The following is a 25,679-nucleotide window of genomic DNA, read 5'->3' on the forward strand; positions in this document are numbered from 1 at the left end:
AATAAAAAGTGGTTCCTCAAAAATATGTTGGTGTATATTTGTAAAATATCTACCCTTTATTGGACTATTACACTGTTCTGTACATATTTTAATTTTTCAAGAATTCAGATTTGAGGGGTAGGGTAGAGTTCAGTGGTAGAGTGCATGCCTAGCATGCACGAGGTCCTATGTTCAATCCCGGACCGCCATTAAACAAACAAACCAAAAAAACAGACCAAATTACCTTGGCCCCTACTCACCTCAAGAAAAGATTGCAATTAAAAAAAGAAATTCAAAATTTACATTGACACTAACAGGGAACTATTATCATGTTCAATTTCCTGTTGAAGAAAATGAGTTTCAGGGAGGCTTCCCCAGCTCATTTCAGATGGCAAATGTCGGGGTAGGACTAGGCCTGAGCTCAAGTCCATCGAATTATTCTGCTGTCCCACACAGTTTAAACCATGGCTACTTTCAAAGCATGCTTGAGTATTCAGCAATAGAATGTGGGTTTTCCTTTACTGTGTGGCTTACTCTGAAAACAATAAAAGCACATAAAACTATGAAAAAGAGGAAAGAAAACATATACTTTTTTTGTTATTTTTTAAACTACTCTATATCATTCTCCTCCTCATCCTCTTTTCTACTGTCCTTTCTTACTTAATGGCTTCAATCTTTCTTATATCCCTTCTTCATGTCCTTTTTCCTACTGTGCTTTATTTCTTTGCGGCATAAGCCTTTATTCTTAGATCTACAGTCTTAGAGTACATTTGTAATATATCTTATCTTTTTAAGAGAAAAATATGTAATATATATATGATCATAGAATAGCAAACTTTATAGGGCTCCTAAATCTATAATTTTATATGAATATTTCGGTCATTTTTAAGCTTATAAGCAAAATCTCCATGTGAAGAGTATGTTTGCAAATACACAGACACCAAATATAAAATCATATAATTTAGAATTTTTATATATTAAAAGCTACAGAAATAAGCCATAAGCAAAGTGCTTATAATTGTTGGCATGGCAGAGAGAAAGTTATGTAGTTTACATAGCCTCGGAGCATCTGTTATCTGAATAAGAACTGAAAACACTCTTTAAAAGATCCTGGGCACATTAATGGAATCATGATTTCCCCTAAAAGTGAATAAACCTATAGATTAATATTACAGGAAACTGTGTAAGAGGATATAGTAAAATATTTATTTAATGTTATTTTAAAAAATTACTTCTATTCTACCACCTGAAGACATTCATGTATCAAGAATTTGACTGGAAAGAACAAAGGAAGAAAAAGAAATAAGTAGGAAAAAGGCTTGCAGTCAATTTTCCTAGAAGCAGTACCTCATTCCTGGGCTTGGTGCTTTATAAAATACAATTGTCTATGCCTGCTCTTCAAATAGAATCATTTATAAACGTTGTGCAAATCCATATTATAAATTTCATAGCTTCTGCCAAAATTAAGGATATTTTCTTACTTTGAAAAACACCTCATTTAATTGTTTTAACTGCAAAATTAATGAAATTCAGAACATCTAAGAAAAATTACAAAACAAATGACTAACATATTTTACAGCACCTCCTATTCAAGAGATGGAATCTGCTTCTCAGTTCTGTGAATCTGGGCTTGTCTATGACTTGCTTTGACCTAGAGAACCTGACAGAAGTAGTGGTTTTCTTTTTAAGTTGTTAAGTTTCCTGGTGTTTCTTTTATTCAACACAAAATAACTGATACAACACTGATCAACAGGAATTGGACAAAATTATTTCGATAAGTTTTCCTTGACAAATAAAATATCAAGTGAGATCTAGATATTAAGTTCATTATTCATGCCTTCTGCCAGAATGTGGCTTTCTTCACCTGTTAGAAATTCTAGAGACCCTGAGCTGAGGTTGCTTCTTTCTTAGAGAGGATGGATGAGAGTGTACTAGCCTGCTTATTGACGTTGTCCTCTGTCAGCCACCTCTGAAGTTAGCTGCTCATCTAAAGGTGGGATTCTGCACTGTTCCTATTTATTATTTTCTCCAGAGCAGAAACTGTGGACCTATGGTTACATGTGATCACAATCTATGGAAGGACACATCACCATGGTCTTTTAAATAGATATAAAATGTCAACAGGCCTGGCTTATTAACACACACAGGTCCTTAATAAAAGCTTAGGTAAAGATTGATCTTTGAACTTCAAAAAAGAAACAAAGAGCTATTGGAGGTCATCAATGAGAGGATGTGACTTCAGCTGACTCATGAGCTGGACCCACCAATCAGAGGCTCCTCACCCTCTCCTCTGCCCTTGCCATGTACCTTCTGACCACCTCTCCCACAGCTGGAGCTGTTTTCAAGGACACAGCCTTGAGAAAGCAATGTATGATGGAGACAATCTGGAAAGTACATGTGACTGAATCCAGTAAAGGCCTCCAAATAAACTTTTAAGATTCTGGTGGGCAGGTTCAGAAGTCTATTTGTCCCATAGCCACCCAAGACAAACCTCATGTGTAACTTCCCATGCTTATTAAACCTGCCACATACCAGTCTGGAGTGGTTTGCCTCTTTCTTCAGTCTCTCTTTGCACTCTATGTATGGGGATCAGTTTTTAAACCAACAAGAGCAGCTTCATTTCTCTAATGTGGCTATTAGCAGAAACCATAGATTGAATAAAGCACATCTGGTTATTACCTCCATCTACCTTAGACGGTGGAGGAAGAGGGCAAGGGATAAAGGGCCCCTGACTTGAGTCCATGATGTTTGTAGAGAGGAGATTGCTCACTGCTTGGTAGTGAGCTCTTAAGTGCAATATCTCAGCTTTACTACTTCATACAAAGGCAGTGATTTTCGTAGGGAATGGGTGACAGCTGCAGCACTGATTCCACCAGGTTTCCAAGGAAGAGAGGCTGAAGGATTATGCTTTTAAGTGGCTAGGTGGTTTGCTCAGAGTTTTTTTTTTTTTTTTAAGCAGTAGGTCTCCACCTTGAGTAATTCTCTCCTGGGACATTTGGTAAGATCTGGAAAGATTTTTGATTGTCATACTAGGAGTGAAATGCTATTGCGATTTCATATAAGATGCAGCTAAATGTCATAAAATGTACAAGTCAGCATTCCTCCTCACTCCCCCCCACCACAGACACACACACAAGCACAATCCCATCCAAAATGGCAATAATGCCAAAGTCCAGAAACCCTGGTCTAGAGGAGCCAGGCCTTCCTTACCAGATCAGGAACATGCAGGTGGTTTTTGCTGTCAGTCTTTCAAATTGTGTAATGAAATCCCAATGACACTTCTATAATTGAAACAGAATGGTTGTGCTTAAATTTACACTACTCTATTATAACAAAATAATGTTATCCTATTTAAAATTTACAGGGAACAGATTTCAAATGATTTAGGGAAGAATCTGTTATTCAAAGGGAAAAAAATAGGCCCAGGTTCCAAGTGTGGGATTCCATGAAAAAACTTACATTATACATTTACCATTTACTATAATAAACCCTCCCTTATTATACAATTTTAGTTTTATAAAGAAACTTTCATGTACCTTGTTATTAACAATAGCCCCAAATCAGTGCTTAAAAAACTCATCTGTTACCCAAGTTGTAAATGAATCATTTCCTTGTGATGTCAGGAATCTTGGGGCCCATAAAAGGAATTTTTTTAGTGTCTATCAGAGTACGCTACAAAACAAATATCATTAAGCATATGGAAAGAAATATAATGTTCTTGCTTTTTGAGAAGACTTAGAAAAAACACTTATTTAATAAGATCCTCACACTGAACTTTATACTAAGTTATGTGTAGCTTAATTGGATTAAATTTAAGCCTTTTTTAAGTTGTAATTTAAATTATGCTTTTATGATAACTTTTTTAAAAATCTATTTATGTGTATTTCTGAAATTTATTTGGATGGGCATTTAATTATATCATATTTACTCCTCTCGTTCTTTCTAAAATAGAATCTAGAATAGATTGAGTATTGCTTATCATCTGAAAGTTAAAACTCAGACTATAGATGATTTTTAGCTCCTTACGCTGTTCATTTTTTCCTCCATTGTGAACTGGGCAAATGCTGTAGTTATTTAGAAATCTTTTCCATTGCCTTCTGGAAAGAGTGAAAAGAAACAGAAATGGGATAGGAGAAATTAGCCTAAAGCATAGACTTTAAGAAGAAATAAATGTGAAAGCTGTTATTGCAGTTTTGCAGTTGGATAACTACTGTATGAAGTGACAGAAAACCAATATTAATAGAAGTTTTATACCATTAAATGCATACTTAATTTTTTTCTTTAAATTCTTCTTTTTGCTTTTGTTACTTACAGATCAAAATTTAAAATGAGTGCTTTTTGTTATTTTTTCTTCTCCATGAAAGTCATTTTGTTAATTAATCCATTTATTACTGTGTTCCTTGATTTTAAGTTGTTTCTGCTTCTTCATTATCTTGATTACATTATCTTATACAGTGACACAAAAAACTGCTGTTACCCCTTTTATTCACTGATTGATAAGGCAGTGAATATAGTTAGCAGAAATTTTGTAAAAACTGAAGTGTCTCATGTATGTGGAAGAATTTAATTTTATTTTTCTTGAATCTATATCCTGACATTGATGCTGTCATTCAAAACTGCTTTAGGCATTGCTTTCTAAATTCTAACATTTATTCAACAAATATTGAATACATATAACACATCAGAATATCCTTAGACAAAGGGATATAATGTATAAAACAAAATATGCTTCCCTCCATGAAGCTTGTATTATAGCACCCTCTATCCTTCTGATTATGGTGTTTCTCTTGATTCTTTCTCAATCTATGCATTCATCTTTTTAACAAATATTTATGGTGTTCTTATGTGCTTGGCTTTGTTCTACATGTTTGGTACATAATGGTGAGATGATTACTATCTTTGTGTTTTTTAAATTAGAATGGGGAAATGAATATTATATAATAAAGGCAGACCTGAATACAAAATAATGAGATTTTAAGCACTAAGAAAGAGACAAATTCTCTGTAAGAAAACAATCAGGGTAGCAGATTCTTATATAGAATTTGTAGCCCAGTATTTTCCTTAAAAGAAGTAAATCAACCTGAGAGCTGAGTGAAGAGAAGGATATAGCCATGCCCAAGAATTCAAATTCATGTTTTTCTGATAGAATATCATCACATTTAAGTACTGAGATGGGTAAAAGTCACAGTCTTCAGTACACCAGAGTCCAGTGCAACTGAAATTCAGTGAATAAAAGGAGAGAAAGATATTAGAAGATGCTGGGTGGTGGTCATGATGTTGAAGATCAAGAAGGTGTTTTTTGGAAATGTACTAATCAGGAATTGGTGATATTTTTTATGTGAGAACTAAGGAATACAGAAGTATCAAGGATGACCCCTAAACCTGAGCTTAAGCAGCAAAACAGGGGACATAGTTTATGGAAGGAATGAGATGAGTTTGCAAAATGTGTTAGAGACACCTTTTCTGGCACTAAAGCAGAGATGTCAGACGGAAAGCTGAGTATAGGTCAAACTTCAGAGGAGGTGATCAGATTGAAGTTAGAGGTATAATGAGAGATGTCTTGAGCTGATAGTATAAGTCATAAAAACAGGTTCCCCAAAGAGTGTCTTGAGAAGATACTTCCAGTATAGATTCAATAGTAAGGTTTGAATAGAGGAATAAAATCTGGGAGCATGCACTAGGAAATGGAGATATGGAAAAAATAGAAAAAGCTTTGACTTCTAGGGGATTAAGGTCAAGCTGAAGAGATAAACAAGTATCTGAATAGTTATATGATAAAGGTATGTACTATCTACTAAGGGAGCACAATGGAAGAAACATTTAACTCTACTGAGGGTAGTTCAGAGGAGAGTTACAGTAGGATAATATGGAGCATTTCTGAAAAATCTTCAAAATAAATAACATGCTAATAGGAAACAGGCAAGAACATTCTGAGTAAAGATTTGAGATTAAAAAAATTTAAAGCATTTGAACAATTGTAAATAGTTCAGCTTAATTACATGGTTATAGCTTGTTTCACAATTCAAGATTTAGTTTAACCTTCACTGATGTACATTTTCACCTTTATTTTACATTCCTGTAGTAATTAACAAATTATATTGCTTTTGCCCTCTCATTGTCTGTATTAATATTTTCTCTCCTGACTTGTCTTTAATCTGTACAGTAAAAAGAGGAGCATAATTCCTTCTTATAAGCAAATGCTCATGCAGTTCTATGGAAACATCAAATGGTCTACAAATGTATCATTTTCTAAAAAACTGTATTCTTGTCCCTTTGTCCTTGGCAGAGATGGAGGTAAAACTTTTAATTAGTGTGAAAACCAAAATAACTGTATCCAAAATATTACAACATATCATTCTAACCTATCTGTGATGCCCTGATATAAGTAAAACAATTCAGTGATCTGAAATTAACCTGTAATTATAGTGTTGAGAATTAATCAGTACAATTTAGGTTTCATTAAATTCAAACACACTCAATATTGAATCAATTTATTAAGCTTATTTATTTCCCAGTCCCCAACAGACACAATGATACCAACATATAACAAGTTCAGATATATAAACAGCTTCACTATTCCACATACAGAAGTGAGACTACAACTTCCCAACTAGAATAAGGTACACTCTAAACGCAAATTAAAAGCAAGACAAGACACTCTAAATTGGAGATCTGCTTGCTGTTGGCGAGAATGCTTTGAAATATTGTTCTTGATCTATATGCAAAAGTATAGGGACACACACTTGTCAAAAGAGAATACAAAGTTCAATCTAACCAATCCATCTTGTGCAGATTTTCCCTTCATTCAGTGCAAGTTTAAAATGTATAAATTATTTTGATCAGAAATCATCAATAAAATCTTAATTCAAAACAAATACAACAGAAGTGTCTTGTTCACACAATGCCTGTGTGTCTTTGAAAAAAGAAAACTACCTGGAAGCAATCCTCTCTGTACCTCTCTGCCAATTTTGATTAACAGATTCCCTCATCTTGACTTGGAGCAACTCTCTTAGAACCATAAATTGTGAAAATGAATTGCACATTAAAGTTTCTGGCTCCCGACGACCTTGAGTTTTCCAAATAATGTTTTTCAAGACATTTAACTAAAGGCAACTATTGTGCAAGGAGATGGTAGTTGTCAATATGAACACTTCAATAGAGTAGAAGTAGTCATGTTGAATTTTTTGTATTCAATTATTCATTCTATGTTATATGATAACACATAATCTATCAATTATTTGTTAACTATCACAATTAAATTTGTCAGAATTTTTGGTAAAGCCACTACCAAAAACAGCAATGATTAAACATGCTTTTATAACGATCAAGCAACCAATGCAGTTTAACACATGATCCATTAGAATCTCTCTTATCAAATCCTGGAGTTCTTTGACAGGTGGAAAAATGTAAATACTGTATACATTACAGAAGAGATCTTACAAAATTCTACCAATAAATATCCACAAAACTATTGCATGTCACTGTTAAAATTCAATTTCACTATTCTGTTGAAAAAATTCCATTGGTTACATATCTCATTTAAGTGTTGGAAAGAATACTCAGTGACTTCTAAGAAATGATGGACAATCTGAATTAAATAGCTAATTAACTTAAAATCAAAACTATAAGTTGCATATTTGATAAAAGTAATCTATATGTGTGCTTATCACACTAATATAATGTGGAATAAGATGGCTATAATTGTGGATGACTGGATCTACAGAGGTAGTAAAATGGTCCTGCTAGCTAGTAAGTCTGATTATTAAATTCAGGAAGGAATAAGAAGAAAGTAGGGAAGAGAGGGAGAGAGGAAGATGAGAGGGAGTTAAAGAGAAAAAGAAGGGAAGGAAGGAACGATTTGTAGTCAAACTGTTACATGTCAGGCCCTAAAATAAATTATTTCCTTAATTCTCCAACACTGGCTCTATTGTACCCAGAATTTATTTTAGCTTTTTTTTCCCAAGGTGAAAACATCAAGGTTTAAGAATATTAAATAAACTTCCTGTGAACACATAAATAATGAAGGAAGAAACAGGACTTTAAACTATTGACTTTTTATTATATCTGGACAACAAAAGTTACTTAAACATAGACTGATTAAACAAATATTTACTACTATTTATTTTTATCATTTACCCACTTTCCTGTAACTATGATAATCACCAGCAAAAACTCAGGTTGTAATGTCTCTTTATTTCACCATTGTAACAGTAGAAATAGAAAAAATATTTCCTATACAAAACATTTGATTTTAAGGTATTTTTTACTCAGCATGCTGAAGATAAATTCAATTAATGGTAGTTAAAATTAATCAGCAAGAAATTGAATGGGACAAAGGGCCTAATTGTTCCTTAAAATATTTATTTCACAGTCTGTTCTCGATGTCATTTTTAATGACGTCTTGTTGGGCTATCTCTTAATAATAAAAATAGTTACTTTTTTGAGATACACTTTTGAAAGGTTGTGATAATATAATACAAATAGAATTATTCCTGTTTTACTAAACTTGCATAAATGCAAATTCTGAAACACAAGCATAAGGTCAGCTTTGTTTCTCAGTACAAAATTAAACTATACTAAATTAAACTATGCTAAAGGGAAGTGCTTGGCTAAGGGAGTTTGGCCATCTCAATAAATGACCATCATTTATGCAGTTTGCTCATTCCCCTGCAATGATTTTGCATGTTAAATAAAAATTGATATGAGTGAAAGGATATGAAATCTCTACCAACAAATTAGAAAGAAAAAATAACACACTAACTTAAAATATACTTCAGCTACCTGTCATGAGCATATTTTAAAAAGCCTTAATGGAAAGAAGTGCAGTACTTGGCAATATCAGTACTTGCTTCTATAGATGATTCAGCTTATTTGAGTCTTAAAAAGGAATTAGACATATTTGTATCTTCATATCTGAATGTTATGTGGTTTTCCTGTGGGATAAGGTGAATTATTTCCATTTAATAACTTTAGAAACAAAAGATAGGATATTTCCATATTATATTTTAGATGTTGGTATTTAAAATAGCACCTTTGGCCATAGCTTGACCTCATATTTTGTTTCTCCTTATTTTATATTAATCTTAAATCAACATTTGCAAAATTTTGTGCATGGTACTTCTTGTGAATAATTAAAATGGGTCAAACCAAGGAATTGTATTTGACTTCTTTAGGGCAGAAAACGGGGAGAAAAAGTTAAGAAATTCTACCATTTTACTAGAGATTGCTCTGCAAGGCTGACTGCAGGGGACTTTCAACTGCTTACCCATGCAAGGGTTTATCAGTAAACTGACAATTTCAACTGTCTGTATTTACAAGTTCCTGCTGTTCAACGTCAATAAACTCACCGACTGAATTCATGCATTTCAGCCACACAGCCAAGCACTGACTGCAACTGCAAGGAATGCCTTTGAAAAATTGAGATCAAAGATTGAAAACTTGCACTTTTAAGTGTAGATCCATTCACATTCTTTAAGACTCTTTAGGGAAGCTCAGCAGTGGACAGTCATATAACTGCTATGCACTTACAGTTGGTGTTATTTGTTAAGAAAATGTATGGCAATTAGAAACCAGAAAAGGGATTGACAAGATGACAAGAGTAGAAGGACACATGGCCCACCCTGTCCCATGAACACACCAAAAATTATATACAAATACAGAACAATTCACACAGAATAACTCCTGAAATTTGACATAATTTCTCTTACTTTGGAAATACAAGGAAAGCCCCACAAAACCAGGTAGAGGAAAAAAAAGAAAGAAAAAGGAAATTGGTGCATGATATTCTTCACAGAAAGAGAGCAGCATAGAAAGAATAGTGCCCTCACCCTGGGAAGCTCCCTCTCCAGCAAGGAGATCCACAGGGACAGAACAGGAGCTTCAGAGGTTCAGAGGAGGCAGCAACAGCTGCTTAGCAGAAAGAACTAAGAGAAACCAGCAGTGAGAGTCACTTTGAATCCTAGCCTAAGATGCATGCCAGTGGGGACAGGCTGGGCTGGGCTGCTGGAACTCAGGCTTACACGGATGAGCCTGGGGAGAGGACTGGGGTTGACTGCACACAGGCAGCCTCAGGAGCCTGGAGTGTGGTGCGGGCTGTGGCTAGAAGAGAGTGCAAATCAATCTGGGTCCCTCCATAGAAAGCACCATTGCATGTGGGATGAGGGGTGCATTGCAACCTTCATAGCTGCCATCTCTACTAGTGCACAGGGTGTTGCTCTGCACCAATGTTGATGAGCATTCTTGTGAGAAGAGAGGCGGGGTTCAGTCACAACCATCTTCTCAGCATGCTCTGGAGCGTTACAACTGCTGGTGCTCGTCTTCTGGGCAGAGGAGGGGCTGAAACATGAACCATTACTCAGGGGCCCTGCAACATCACAGGCAAGACTGTCATTTTAGTCCCAGGCAGAGGTGGTGGATTTGGTCTCCTGGTGCCTTTGTAGAACTGTGCCTCTAAGACAAATGAGTGGAGATTTGGTGCACATTGGGGATGTGTTTGGCATCAACCGTAGGTCTGTGTACCCTGTTTTCGATTTGTGGTTACCCAGTTTTTTAATTATGTTAGCCCATTAGTATATCTATTTGCTTTAGAGTGGTAGTCATAAAGGCTCTAACACATCCTATGAAGAATGCAAAGATAATTTACATTTGGTTTCACTGGGGAATTCTACCAAACATACAAAGAAGAACTCCTATTGATCCTTCTCAAACTCTTCCAAAAGATTGAAGAGGAGGGAATACTACCAAACTCATTCTACAAAGACACCATCACCCAATATCAAAACCACGTAAATATACTACCAAAAAAGAAAATTATAGGCCAATATCATTGATGAACATAGATGCAAAAATCCCTCACAAAATATTAGCAGACTCCAATGACACATAAAAAGATCATACACAATGATCAAGTTGGATTCTTCACCGGGATGGTTCAATATACACAAATCAAACAATGTGATACACCAAATCAACGAAAGAAAGGACAAAAATCACAAGATCATCTCAATATATGCAGAAAAAGCATTTGATAAAATTCAAAAATCATTTATGATAAAAATTCTTACCTAAGTGGGCATAGAAGGAACATATCTCAACATAATGAAAGCTATTTATAACAAACCCACAGCCAGCATAATACTCAACAGTGAAAAGGTGAAAACCTTCCCTCTAAAATCTGGAACAAGACAAAGATGCCCATTCTCATCACTTTTATTCAACAGAGTAGTGGAAGTACTGGCCAGAGCAATTAGACAAGAAAAAGAAATAAAAGGAATCTAAATTCAAAGAGAAGAAGTAAAATTGTCACTAAATGTGGATTACATGATACAATATATAGAAAACCTTAAAGGCTCTACACTAAAACTAATAAAGCTGATAAAATATTTGGCAAGGTAGCAGGATACAAGATTAACATAGACAAGTCAGTTGCATTTCTTCACACTAACAATGAAATATCAGAAAAGGAAAATAAAGAAACAATCTCTTTTAAAATCTCATCCAAATAAAAAAAATTCTTAGGAATAAATCTGACCAAGGAGGGGAATGATTTTTATCAGGAGAACTAGAAAACATTAATTAAGGGGATTAAAGATAACTCAAAGAAATAAAAAGATATCCCATGTTCTTGGATTGGAGGAATTAATATTGTTAAAATGGTCACACTACCAAAAGCAATCATTAAAAAGTCCATGAATGATAAACGCAAGAGAGAGTGTGGAGAAAAGGGAGCCCTCACACACTGCTGGTGAGAATGTAGATTGGTACAGCTATTACGGAAAACAATATGGAGATTCCTTAACAAAAACTAAAAATAAAGTTACAATATTATCCAGCAATCCCACTCCTGGGCATATATCTGGAGATAACTCTAATTCAAAAAGATACATGCACCCCAGTGTTCATAGCAGCAATATATACAGGTAGCCAAGACATGGAAGAAGCCTAAGTGTCCATTGACAGATGGCTGGATAAAGAAACTGTGGAATATTTATACAATGGAAAACCACTCAGCCATAAAAAGAATAAAAGAATGTCATTTGCAGCAATATGGATGGACCTGGAGGTTATCATTCTAAGTGAAGTAAGCCAGAAAGAAAAAAAAAATTATATGTGATATCACTCATATGTGGAATCTAAAACAAATTAAAAATAAAGACACAAATGAACTTCTTTACAAAGCAGAAAAAGACTCACAGACATAGAAAGTAAACTTATGGATACTAGGGTGAAAGGAGGTGGGAATGAATAAATTAGGAGTTTGTAGATATATGTACTATTATATATATAATAGATAAGCAACAAGCTTCTTCTCTATAGCACAGGGAAGTATATTCAGTATTTTGTAGCAACCTAAAATGAAAAGTAATATGAAAACAAATATATGTATGAATACATATATGACAGAAACATTATGCTGTGCACCAAAAATTGACACAACTTTGTAAACTGACTTTACTTCAGTTGAAAGAAAGAAAGAAAGAAAGAAAGAAAGAAAGAAAGAAAGAAAGAAAGAAAGAAGGAAAGAAAGAAAGAAAATAGAAAGAAAGAAAGAAAGAAAGAAAGAAAGAAAGAAAGAAAGAAAGAAAGAAAGAAAGAAAGAAAGAAAGAAAGAAAGAAACTAAAAAATTTAAAAGGGATAAAGAAGGCCAACAAAAATAATAAACAAAAAGAGGAAAATTAGATTGGATTTTTTCAAAGTACCCCTTTATCTTATTATTTATAATTTAGTCAGTCCTCTATTTAACCATATATCAATTGGTTATTGCCCCTGACCGTCACTGACCTACATTCTCTCTCTATTGTCCTACTTATTCCAAACATTTCATATAAATGGAATCCAATATATGGCTTTTTGTGTATGACTCCTTTCACTTAGCATAATCAGAACTTCATTCTTTTTATGGCCAAATAATGTTGTATTGTATGGATATACCACATTTTATTTACCCAATTTCTTATTGATAGACTTTGGCTTGTTTTCATTTTGGGGCTATCATGCATATTGATGCTGTGAATATTTGTGTACAAATTTTTGAACGTATTTTTAAAATTTTCTTGGGCATAACAGTGGAGTTGCTGGATCATATGATAATTCTTTCTTTAACTTTTTGAAGAACCAGCTGCCTTACAAATTGGCTTCACTATTTTACATCCCCCCGACTCAAAGCAATGTATGGTGTTTCCAATTACTTCACATTCTTTCCTGTTATTGCTTGTCTTTTTTTTTTTTAATGATAGCTATCCTGGTAGGTGTGAAGTGGTACCTAAAATTGTATTAACTTTCTTAGCATTTACAAACTAAGTGATATACAGGTAGATATGAAACTAGATTCATAGGGACATAATTAGATACATGATAGAAAAAGGTATACAGGAATATCTCAAAGATATTGCATGTTCAATTCCAGACAACTACAATAAAGCACATATCACAGTAAAATGAGCCACATAATTTTTTTGGTTTCCAAGTGCATATAAAATTTATGTTATACTACACTGTAGTCTATTTAGCTTGCAATAGTATTATATCTAAAAAGCAATACATATATCTTAATTAAAAATACTTTAAAATCTGTTAGGCATCATCTGAGACTTCAGTGAGTCATAATTTTTTTACTGGTGGAGTGTCTTGCCTCGATGCTGGCAGATCAGGCTAGCAGTTGCTGAAAGTTGAGATGTCTGGCAATTTCTTAAAATAACAATAAATAATAATTGATAGTGAAACATTGATTGATTCCTCTTTCACTTGAACACTTAGAGGCCACTGTAGGTTTATCAACTCATCTAATTTAAATATTATTGTGTCTCAGGGAATAGTGAGGCCCAAGAAAAGAAAGAGAGAGGGGGGAACAGTCAAGTCAGTGGAGCAGTCAGAACACACACATCATCTGTGAATCTGGTTTTCATCTCATGTGGGTGGGGTTCATGGCACCCTGAAACAATTACAGTAGTAACATCAAAGACCACAGGTCACCATAACAAATATAATAACAATGAAATAGTTTGAAATACTGGTAAAATTACCAAAGTGTGACAGAGAGATACAATGTGGAAAAATGGCAGTGATAGACTTCCAGAGACCAGGTTGCCACAAACTTTCAACTTGTAAGGAAAAAACTCAATATCTGCAAAGTACCGTTAAGTGAAGCACAATAAAATAAGATATACCTGTATATAGAAACTTCCAAACAAATTATGCAAATTCATGTTTTTTTTCTGAGAATAAGCATAGTCACAAGGTCAGATACTCTTTTGTGAGAGGAATGACACTTTTGGAGTCACCGGCATTGACTGCTTTTTGAAGGATGAACACTATTCACACAGAGTGAGAAGAGAGAGAAAACTCTTCAAATAGAATATTTAAAGTAACATTTTGGGAAGGCAAAGTGTACAGGGTATCATTGTGAAACACAGGGTAGATCTACTTTGCTTGAGCAGACAGTTTTACAATTGAAGAAAATAAACCTGGAAAAACATATAGCCATTACAACTAAAATAAGGCAACATAAATAATTAGAGTAATTACATACTTTCAATATTTTGAAACAATGCAAGATGATGATATGTTTAAGTGGCATCATGAGTGAAACATCATAATTAACATGACTTTGCACTGAAATTTTCATAAGAGTTTCAGAAAGGGATAGTATTTGGATGGACATAGACACATCCCAGGTTGGTCCAATAGCGGAAGGAACTATTGAGAATTAGATAAGAGATGGACAAAGCTGTGCCTGCTATTCATTTCTCCCCACAAGCCTTGTGCTGTAACATGATATCCCACTGAGGGACCCTAGAGCTAAGGTTGCTTCTGATCTCCATGTATTTCTATTCTTTTGAACCCAATTTGGCTACTAGTTACATTATGTTTATAAAAACAAAGTGTTTTATGTGAGGATATTAATTAGCTATGTCAGCACTGGACTGCACCCTGCAGGTCTACAAGCCCTGTACTTGCCCAGCTTCAAGACCTGAGAAAAAGCCCAGAGTCAGCAACAGAGATAATCAATAGTTTACTGATTAGGGTGATCTTGCACATCTGAAGCAAAGTCCTGGAGCAAAATCCTGCCATGTGTGGGAGCTGGAGGGCAGGACATGATGGCAGTCTTTGCTTCTGGTGGGGAAGGAAAGGTTACCAGTTATAGGGGAGTTGATGTCAGGTTGGCTCATTGGTTACCAGGGTAATCAGCAGAGGGTCATGGCTCTTACCACCCCTATGATAAGCATAGTGGTGAGTTCTGCTCTAAATCTAGAACAGTCATTAGCTGGGGCCTGGGGCAAATATGAAGGAAGATCAGTCATGTGAGTTGTGTGTAGGTGAAGCAGGCACCAGTCAAGCAGGAGATGTATAGAGAGCAGCCATCTTGAGTTGCCTGACCATACAGCCATCATTAGAGGTACATGTTATTTATTGACTGAAAATAAAGAATCATGGAGTAGTGACATCAGAATTCCCATGCTCTCTTAAGGTTATAATTGCTTGTTCTCACTGTATGGGCAGAACCCTTGCCCCCAAGTTTCTGTTGAAACTCATGTTTCAGGGAAGTGTCTTCCAGAATAATGTTCCTTGTATACAGGAGATGGAACTGCAAATTAAGAGAATGGTTAGGATATTAGAAAACTAGACAAAATGATGACAAAGGGATGGCTATCCATTCAGAGGAGAACATGAGAAAAGAGAGGGGAGAATGGCAATCTGATAGTGGACACTTAACCAACGTCAGAAAACAAACTTTGGGAGGACATTTTACTTTTCAATAGTAGGAGATCACCAATAAGGAAATCATAAAGTTGGCTTGGAATGTGTGCCATCATCCTAAATAGTCTTAAGACATGTGATGTGATATGTCGAGTTCTCTGGTGAGTGGAATGATTAAGCTGTAATGACAGCTCCACAGGGCACAATGTCAGGAACCAGTCCTGTTGCTTTTCTGTTAAGGAGGGCAGTAGGGTGGAGGTGGGAATCCATTTTCAAGTTCTTTCAATATGCTGGTCCTCAAGCCAGCGCATATGTATCCGGGGCAGCTGAAAAGAAGAAGGATGAAGAAGGGCATTGAAACCCTTTAAAATTGTACTCAAAGAACAAGTAACACTTACTTTTATATGTGGCTGACTACAATTTAGTCACTAAATCTAGCTACAAGTCATGCTGGGAAATGTTCCCAGATAAGAACAACTATCATTTCTATCCAGGAAAGGAGCAGCAGACATTGAATGATAGAAAACTGGCAGTCTGGCCCACAACTCCTTTAACGAAGAATCAGTGTAAATCCTCTTATAAGCCTGTAGTTTTATGACTCTCAACCCTTGTCTCACAGAAAAGAAAAGTGAGTTTCAGAATCAAGAGTAAGCATTTGTGTCCTGCCTTCCTCTGCTCTAACGTCACTTGCTCTCAGTAAGTCAGCTGCTCATTCAGAGGAGAAACTATCAGATGCCAAAAGCAAAATTGATCTATTGTGAAAGAGATGAACTGTGTTCTAAAGAAACTTTAGACACTTCTCTGTCCTCGACACTGAAGGCCTTCAGGATGTTATGAGATTGTTATAATTATTTTTGGTTCCTTTAAGTTTAAGCTTAGAGCATGGGACAGGTAGTTGTATTTTATTTTAAATATATTTGGATGATACTATTCATTGAGTAAATTTTGATCGGACTTAATGCATATGAAGATCTGTGTTAGTCCTGATAATTACTATAGGAGAGAACAAAATATACATAAAATTGTGATGTGTTACAGACCCCCAGGCACCCATAGTACAATGAGAATATGACAAGTATTTCAACAACCAGCATGAACAGCTTTACCACACATACACATGCCACATATAGAATATGTTATGTTATACATGCTATAACATATATGCTACATATTATATTATACTATAATGTATTATACTATACACTTTACTGTAGAGGTGAGTAATACATTCTTCCCATTTTCCAGGAGATAAATCCTTAGTAATTTGCATTCAAAGGGAAAGTAGAAGAAGAAATGTTTCCACTTGTTTCGGGAAAGAGACAACATGTAAATATACTCAATCAATAAGGCAAATGAGTTTAGGGTACTTCTTTTTTTATGTGTTCCTCAATACATGTACTTTCTTGTAGAAGTGTACTTGAGCATTTTGATCACTAACATGTACACATCATGAAGATGCTGGGTGAAGATGAGTGTTTCAATAGGAAACTCCATAGCATACTCAACTGGAGATTTCTGCCACTGGCTAGAATGACAGATTCAGTGTAAATGTCTAAGTACAGCACTAAGAAGATTTAAGTTTCCCTTTTGTATGTGAAACACTGAGGTCATGCTCCTTACATGAAGCTTGCTTGCGGGGTAATTGGAGTAGGTGATCAGGGCAATCACACTACCTGTGTATGGCTGGAGGGTATGGTGGGCACAGAATGCTCTGGAATATGACACGATAGATTTCTACTCCTCTTACAATGTGCACCCCCCAAAAAATAAGCTACTTTTTAGTATTTTTATATACATATACATATATATAATATTATAATATATATAGATATATATATAATATATCTCCTTAGATATTTAGTTTAATTCAATTAAACTTTTGGATAAATTATGCAGTCTTATAGTCTGTCAGACAACCTGATGTTACAGTTAAATAGAATATAAATTTAACACATTTTAATTCACTGTATAGAAAAGAGCACTTTAAGATGAGAAAATTCACAATTTCAAAATTTTCATATCAATCTTTAAAGGGCACTATCTGCTTTATTTTGGGGAAGCAAACACCGAGGGCTTTTGTGATTGAAACAACATTGTGGTTTACCATTTTCTCAATGGCATCATAGTCATTACTCACATCTAATTTAATCAATCCATCTTATTAGTGTTTTCTGATTTTAAAAAGGATATAAAATTACATTTTATTGAATTATAAATGTGAGTATAATAGCTATTAATATTTCCTGTGGGTTGATGTCCATGCACCAGAATGCAATTGTACTATTTTATTAAATTCAAAAATATTTCTGTTTTGCTGCCCATTTGGTTTGCACATTCTGTGTCTTGAGTGATGTTCACAAAGTTTTCTTAAGATTTGTTTCTGCCATTGCCACAATACAACACATTTTTATAGTAATACATTCCTTTAGTATTTTAAGACAAAAAGTTGTACTATTTTGGACAGATGGTTATGTTTCTAACAATCCTTCTTATGCTCTGGTAATCATAGGAAGTCAAATTCTGCATTTTCTAAATGTTTATAAAAGCTTTATAGCTAGACAGTATAAAATGATGCTGACAATATAAAAAAATTATACACATATAATATTTTGATAAAAGTGCATTTAGACAACATTATAATATTTAATTTTCATAACACTCTGGTACAGGAATGCTATTATCTACAATTGAAGAGAAGTGAGTCCGAGAGAGGTCAGTAAACATGTTCAAAGTTGCACAGTTTAGATTTCAGATCCAGAACCACACAGTGAATCTTGTGACTCAAAATCTCTTACTCATTCTGCTAGACCATGCTACTTCCAGAAATAGATCCAGGCAGCCCAGGTCTATCTCCACAGAATACTTTCTCAAAAGAAATTTCAAGGTAGGCCAAATTAAATAAAAAAATGAACATCTATCTTTTTCTCATATTTAATTCAAGATCAATCTCCTTCTTCTAACCGTGTCTTTATATTTGGCCTTCACTTCAAATCCAAGTGCCTTTTTAAATGAGTTTAAATTTATTGTCTCTAGTTTATGTTTTAAACTAAGTAAATGATTTTCAACATCAGCCTATACCACCAATTGAAATTGGATAGAAAAAATGACTTTCCTTGTGATCATATTTTTTAAATTTTGTTTTGATGGGGGAGGTATTTATTTATTTGTTTATCTATCTATCTATTTATCATTTGTTTGTTTGTTTGTGTCTTTAAATGAAGATACTGGGAATTGAATCCAGGATCCTGTGTATACTGAGCATGCACTCTACCACTGAGCAAGAATTTTGTTATAGAATGAACTGTGTCCCTGTATAATTTGTATGTGAAGTCTAAAATTTGGCTGCCTCAGAATGTGACCTTATATGGAATAGAGCTGTTGAAGGTGTGATTAGTGAAGATGAAATCATGCTGGACTAGTGTGGGCCTCTAACCTAATATGACCGGAGTCCCTGTGATAAGGGAATATTAGAGCATGAATACACATGGACACAGGGACAATGCCACGTGAAAATGAAGGTAGAGATTGGGGCAATGCTTCTTCACACCAAGGAATTCTCAGGACTGCCAGAAAACCACCAGAAACTAGGGGAGAAACCCTAGAAGGAATCAGCCCCACTAAAACCTAGATCTCAGACTTTTAGTATCCTAATCAATAAATTGCTGCTTAAGCCACTTAGTTTGTGGTATTTTGCAGGCCTCATCGGTTAATATATAACCTTTTCTTTTCTTTATCAAATCCACTATTCTTTCCAGGCTTTTTCATCTTTATTATGATTCTTTAAGAGTCTCTAAAAAATTTGAATTTACCATCCCCTATAATGCCTAAAATGCTGGTCTTCTTGAGGATCGTCCTTTATATACAGTTTTAGAATAATATCAAAATCTGTGGTTTAAACTAGTACTCATTTATATACCGAAATTGCATATGCCTTCTAAAATCAGGCACAGATTACCCAACATATCTTAAACTGAATTCACTACACTTGGTGAATTTCCCTATCTTCTTGTCTCTTCCCCACTCTCTCTATTGTTGTAAGTCACTCCTTTGACTCAGTTACTCCAGCAAGAATCTTGAATGAAGGTCAATCTATATTTGTCAACTTCATGTCCTAATTTTAAATAGTACATAAGCCCATCAATTCTATCTCCTTAAAAATTCTTCAATAAATCCAGCTTTTTATAACACTTTACATTCTCTCCTGGTCAACTACAGTACTTTCCTACCTAGCATTTCTGACTTCTGCCTTATGTACTTCCCCCAATTCATTGCTTGAAAGTTGTTCTGTTTAAAGACCCATTCTGTTCTGAAAGATATAACAGAGTGTATTGTGACTTTTTAATTTTATTTTTTATTTAACTCAGGAATAATTGACAAATAAATTGAAATTGTGTTTCTTAATACACATTAATGAGAATAACAGTTTTTAGATGCAGTTCATTTATGCAAAACATCTATCTATTTTTAGCATCTAGGTTTCTTTAATCTTAATGCATTTTGATTTCCATTCTTTGTAATGATGAAACATTGCAGATTTAAATAAATTTACATCAGAGTTTTTATTATCTCTTAAGTTTAAAACACCATAATCAAAGCCTCTTTTTCCCTGTCTACTTCACCTTCAAACCTCCTTCCCCTCCCCAAACACATGCATACACACACACACACACACACACACACACAAAGTCATCACTCTCTTTTTTTCTCTTTTGTGTCAGCAACATGCCATGGATATAGCAAACATATTTCTTGGTTGGTCTTTTTGTGAGTCTAAATGAGGTCCTTGTGCATCTGTAGGTGATTAAAAGGGAATTTTTGATTTCATAGAAAAGTGGTAAAATGCTTTGGAATGTCTTTTAAAATAGCATTTCTAAACTTGAAGTGGAATTTTGACATTTTGGCATTTAGCATTTTAAGTTTTATCCATTTATTAAGCAATTTTATGTGTTTTTGTCACCTGGCCTTTTCTGTCTTATTCATATATTTCCAGATGGTACAAATTTCTTCCCCAAAGAAAGTTCATAATGGCAAGAATGTTAGTTATATTCTTTATTTTGTGTTCTGTAAGGTTTTATTGATCCATACAATTCTAATAGCATCTTTTTTTCTGTTTTGATGGAAATGGGAGAATAAAAAATCATTTGTATCATTATAAGTCAAATACTACTTTCTTTCAATAATGAAATATTTTAAGTAAACTTATCTATTAACAGTTTCTCTTTTTAATTTTTTCTTGTTCATTTCCCCCCATGAATATCCCTAATTTTTAGCACAGTAAGCAAAATTTCCTTGGGTGACTAGTTCTTAGAAATTGTAAAATGCATTTGCTCAGGCAATAAGCACTTTACTATATCAACATATTTCTGCCATGCTTATAAAGTCATTAAGCTTGCACCTTTGGGAAGATTTTAATTAATTACAAAATGTCAATTAATCGATGGAGTAAAATGGGCAAAGGTAACATGGAACAGATTTAGCAATATACAAAAGAGTTGGATATCTTCAGTCTATGCTTGATAGAAAGTTCTAATTTCCCTATCTTGAGAAAAAAGGACACTGGACTTAGACATCTTTTTTCAATTTTGCTGTTAAGGAGATTTGGGCCCAGGAAGGTCACTTAACTGATGGACATCTCTTTTCTCATAAATGAAAGGACAGGACCAGAGTAAGTAATTTCTAAAATTCTTTTCAACTCTAGTATTTTATTTTTTTGTCAAAATCTATCAGCCTCAGTGATACATGTTGTCAAAGACTAGAGATATAGAGAATGATGATGATGATAATGATGATTTTGATAATGTTTAATATTATTGAGTGCTATATGCCTGCATTTGATTCCCTAATTGTTCTAATAGTGGAATATTACTGCCTTCCATTTTATTAGTGAGAAAATTGAGGAACAGATAATTTAACAGATAATATACCCAATACCATAAAGCCCTATGCCAAAGTCAAATATTTCAAATATTAAGCTTTATGGAAAAATTATTATCAGTGTTCATTAGTATCCTTTCTGTGCACAAGCAAGACTATATTATTTATCCACTTGAAGATAATTGAGGTCATGTAATTAGCTTTGTCCAATGGCCATGAGTCAAATTTACATGTATAAGTTTTGGCACAAAGCATGGAAAACCCAGCAATGGCTCTGCAGGTGCCTCTTTTTCTGAGATGCCCATCAGGAGGCAGTAAGCTCCATATGGTGTTGCTTCAAGATGGTGGTAATTTCCTTGTTCTGAATCACTGAGTTTCTGGTTTTGGAACAGTTCATCTCGCTTCTTATCTGGATACAGACTTTGCTTGAGTAAATTCTAAATCTTTGTTGTTTAATCCACTGAAATTTGGAGATATATATATATGTGTGTGTGTGTGTACACACACACACATACACACACACACACACACACACACACACATATGAGTATACCTAGCCTATATACAAAATCAGGACATTTTTATCCTCAATGAAATTTAAGAGCATGAAACTTTGAAAGTTTTCCATGTTATCAATTATACCAGTATTTTCTGATATAACCAGCCACCTGGCAGTTAGCATTGGGTACCATGAAAACATTCTTAAGCATGAATTATTCTCTCCTGCTAGATTATCTCCTTTTTTCTCACTTCTTTCTCTCTTGAAACCTCTTATTCTTGCTCCCAAATTCTTTTTGAGTAAATACATACCCTAACAAATCCTCTTTTTTTTTTTTTGGAAATATTTTTTCTTTCAAGATTGAGATATAGTAAGAAATATTTGATTTTCAATACTGACATTTAATAACAGTGTGATCTCATCAAAGTTATGTCTCAGTCATATTCAATCTGAAAATGAAAAAAAATATGAGTATTATGTAAAAAAGGGTTAGATATGTGATAGCACTTCCCCAAATTGTGTGTATTGCTGGGGTCATAAATTTCTAAAAGGGAGAATTGGAGGATCAGAGAAAAGACGATATCCAACCCTTTGAAATAAAGCAGTTTGGGCTGCCCAAGTGGGTCTGCAAAGGTGGAAAAGATTATGGAAAGCTGCTGTCTCCAATTATCTGTTGGGTCTCAGTGGCTCTTGGTCAGCAAGATTTTCATTTGGGAAGATGATGTGGGTGTGGAGAGAAAGACAGCAAGAACTAGCTAGAATCCACATGTATCTGTTTGTTTGTTACTCGTACCTCTAAAATAACAGATTTCAGATGAGCTGCTTTATTTTCCCCTTCCAAAATTTGTAAAAAGAATTTCTTATTTGGGCCAGTTAACAAAGTATCATACAGGATAGGGGATTCTTGTAAACTAATCTAGCTTAGCCAAGATGACAGTGCAAAAAATTGCTGCAAGTCAATTAATTTTCCTATACTTTAATTTCTTTATTTCTAAAATGTTTGATTTTGCTTCAGCAACTCAGTGTCATAGTTGTTGGAATCACATGTGAATATACACTGAAAATTAGGATAGTGATAAAAATTATTGTTGTTTCCAAAGTAATTGTGACAACATATTTTAAAACGATTTGCCTAAACACATCAATCTGTGAAAATAAATATTTAATACATTTTAAAAATAGAAGCCTCTTGAAACAGTGTGGGCTTAACTTGTCTTGTGTATATCTGCTTGTTCTATAGTCTATGATTGTAGATTTCAAATTTTTACAGTGCAGGACACAAAATTTACATAAAAAATTCAATAATCATTTGTTAACTAAATCCTTACTTTTAACTTCTAAGATAATATATTAATAATTTAATATTCATGACACATACAAAGAGGTGGATAGCTTACATATTCTATTACATGGAATTCTGAAGTTCATGTACTACCAAGAAAAATATAAATATAGATTTGAATCTTATGTAACTGCTGCTCTGATAAAATTAGTTGGAAGAAAATTCAGTACTTTGAATTTTAAATAGTTATTATTTTTAATAGTTATTTACTTCAATTTTAGCTAGTGAACAGTGGAAAGCAGCACACATTTAAGCCAGTAATTTCTACTTCTAGCCAGAAACACATAGGAACTGTGTATAAATAAATGCAAATGCCATTAATATATAGATTTCTAAAGTTCTACTATATTTTTCTTGGAAATGAAGAGAAATTTCAAAATTATCTTTCTTAATCCTATCATTTGATAGATAAAATAGAAAATTACCCAAAGTAAGAAAAATTATATAGATCATAAATAAACTTTTTGTATAATTTACTGAACTATTCATGTGCCTGTTTTATTTTATTATTGTTTTTTGTAATACAACTGACTACTTACACCAACCACTGTGGTATATATTTTACCAATTGTGCACATATTTCTATGATTCATTCATACAAATGTTGATTATGGTGTGTTCCAAATTCATTTGGGTTTGCAAACCTTATCATAACTAAGACAACTGAGGAATTAGAAATTCATTTTAAACAAAAATCAAAGGAGAATTTGCAAGAGACTATCCCAATCAAACCTATGGCCCTATTGCAGAAAACAGATTTTAAACAAATCTGGGCTAGGCCTTGTTATGTACACGGTATATAGACTGAGGTTCAAACCACAGTGCCTGATGTTGGGAGTATGTGGTCTTATTAAGATAGTGAAAGACATGTAGTCAGTAGTTACAGAGCAGTGCAAGTGTTTGACAATGACTGTTTCATAGGAGAGGCAGTGAAGGATTCATTTCTGTGTTTTCATCAGAGACATAGAGTTCAAAACAATGACTTTGCTCCTAAACTTAGGAGATTTTATACTACAATAAATAGTAGTAAGGAGGGTGTGTGGATATATTGTGTTCTGTATGTGGGGGCACACACACACATGCCTGTTGTGGGCAAAGATAATGTGTATTTTGCAGGGTTAGCTCATTTAGCCAATACTAAAAAAAAAGGGGGTGGACAATAGATCCCAAGTGACTTTGTGATTTTTTACTACTAATAATTATAAAGAAAAACACTGGCAAAATAAGTAAAAAGTACAGAATTTTTCTAGTTTTTTATTATTTTTTATTTTTTTATTTTCTTTTTTTAACATTTTTATTGATTTATAATCATTTTACAATGTTGTGTCAAATTCCAGTGTTCAGCACAATTTTTCAGTCAAAAATGGACATATACACACTCATTGTCACATTTTTTTCTCTGTGAGTTATCATAACATTTTGTGTATATTTCCATGTGCTATAGAGTGTAATCTTGTTTATCTATTCTACAATTTTAAAATCCCAGTCTACCCTTCCCACCCTCCACCCCCCTGGTAACCACAAGTCTGTATTCTCTGTCTGTGAGTCTACTTCTGTCCTGTTTGGTGCAGCCACTATGGAAAACAGTGTGGAGATTCCTCAAAAGACTAGGAATAGACTTACCATATGACCCAGGAATCCCACTTCTGGGCTTGTATCCAGAAGGAAATCTACTTCAGGATGACATCTGCACCCCAATGTTCATAGCAGCACTATTTACAAAAGCCAAAACATGGAAACAGCCTAAATGTCCATCAACAGGTGACTGGATAAAGAAGATGTGGTATATTTATACAATGGAATTCTATTCAGCCATAAAAACTGACAACATAATGCCATTTGCAGCAACATAGATGCTCCTGGAGAATGTCATTCTTAGTGAAGTATGCCAGAAAGAGAAAGAAAAATACCATATGAGATCGCTCATACGTGGAATCTAAATCACAAAAACAAAAACAAAGAATTTTTCTAGTTTTTAAATTCAAAGTTTGTTTATTCTTTCAAGCAACTGTTATACTTACTGAAGGGGAATAACAGTTCCTGCCTTTTACAGTGAAGGAATAAAGAGTATTCATGATGTTACTTTTCATTAAAATATAAAATTTTCCATCCTAAGGTCCTAGAGAATGAGTTATTCTACCCTGATCAAAAATGGTCCTCTGGGCATTGACTCATATGGGGTAATTTAATGGAATTTCACATTCTGTAATCGAGACTATATGTTCATCTAATGATGCCAAGCATAATTTAAAAACCCCTCAATGCTGAAGTTTCAGTCTCCTGCCATG

General features: G+C 34.1%; 1 protein-coding gene across 1 annotated transcript in view; it reads left to right on the forward strand.

Moving 5' to 3' along the window:
- Positions 1 to 374: 374 nt before the first annotated feature.
- The window catches only part of LOC140693701 (uncharacterized), a 40,240-nt gene continuing 14,935 nt past the window's right edge, over positions 375 to 25,679 (forward strand). Inside the window, exon 1 of the mRNA XM_072957407.1 lies at positions 375 to 382. Within this exon, the coding sequence (XP_072813508.1) occupies positions 375 to 382 (8 nt within the window). The remainder of the gene's footprint in view (positions 383 to 25,679) is intronic.

This window comes from Vicugna pacos, unplaced genomic scaffold (genome assembly GCF_048564905.1).
Source record: "Vicugna pacos unplaced genomic scaffold, VicPac4 scaffold_20, whole genome shotgun sequence".
NCBI lineage: Eukaryota > Metazoa > Chordata > Mammalia > Artiodactyla > Camelidae > Vicugna > Vicugna pacos.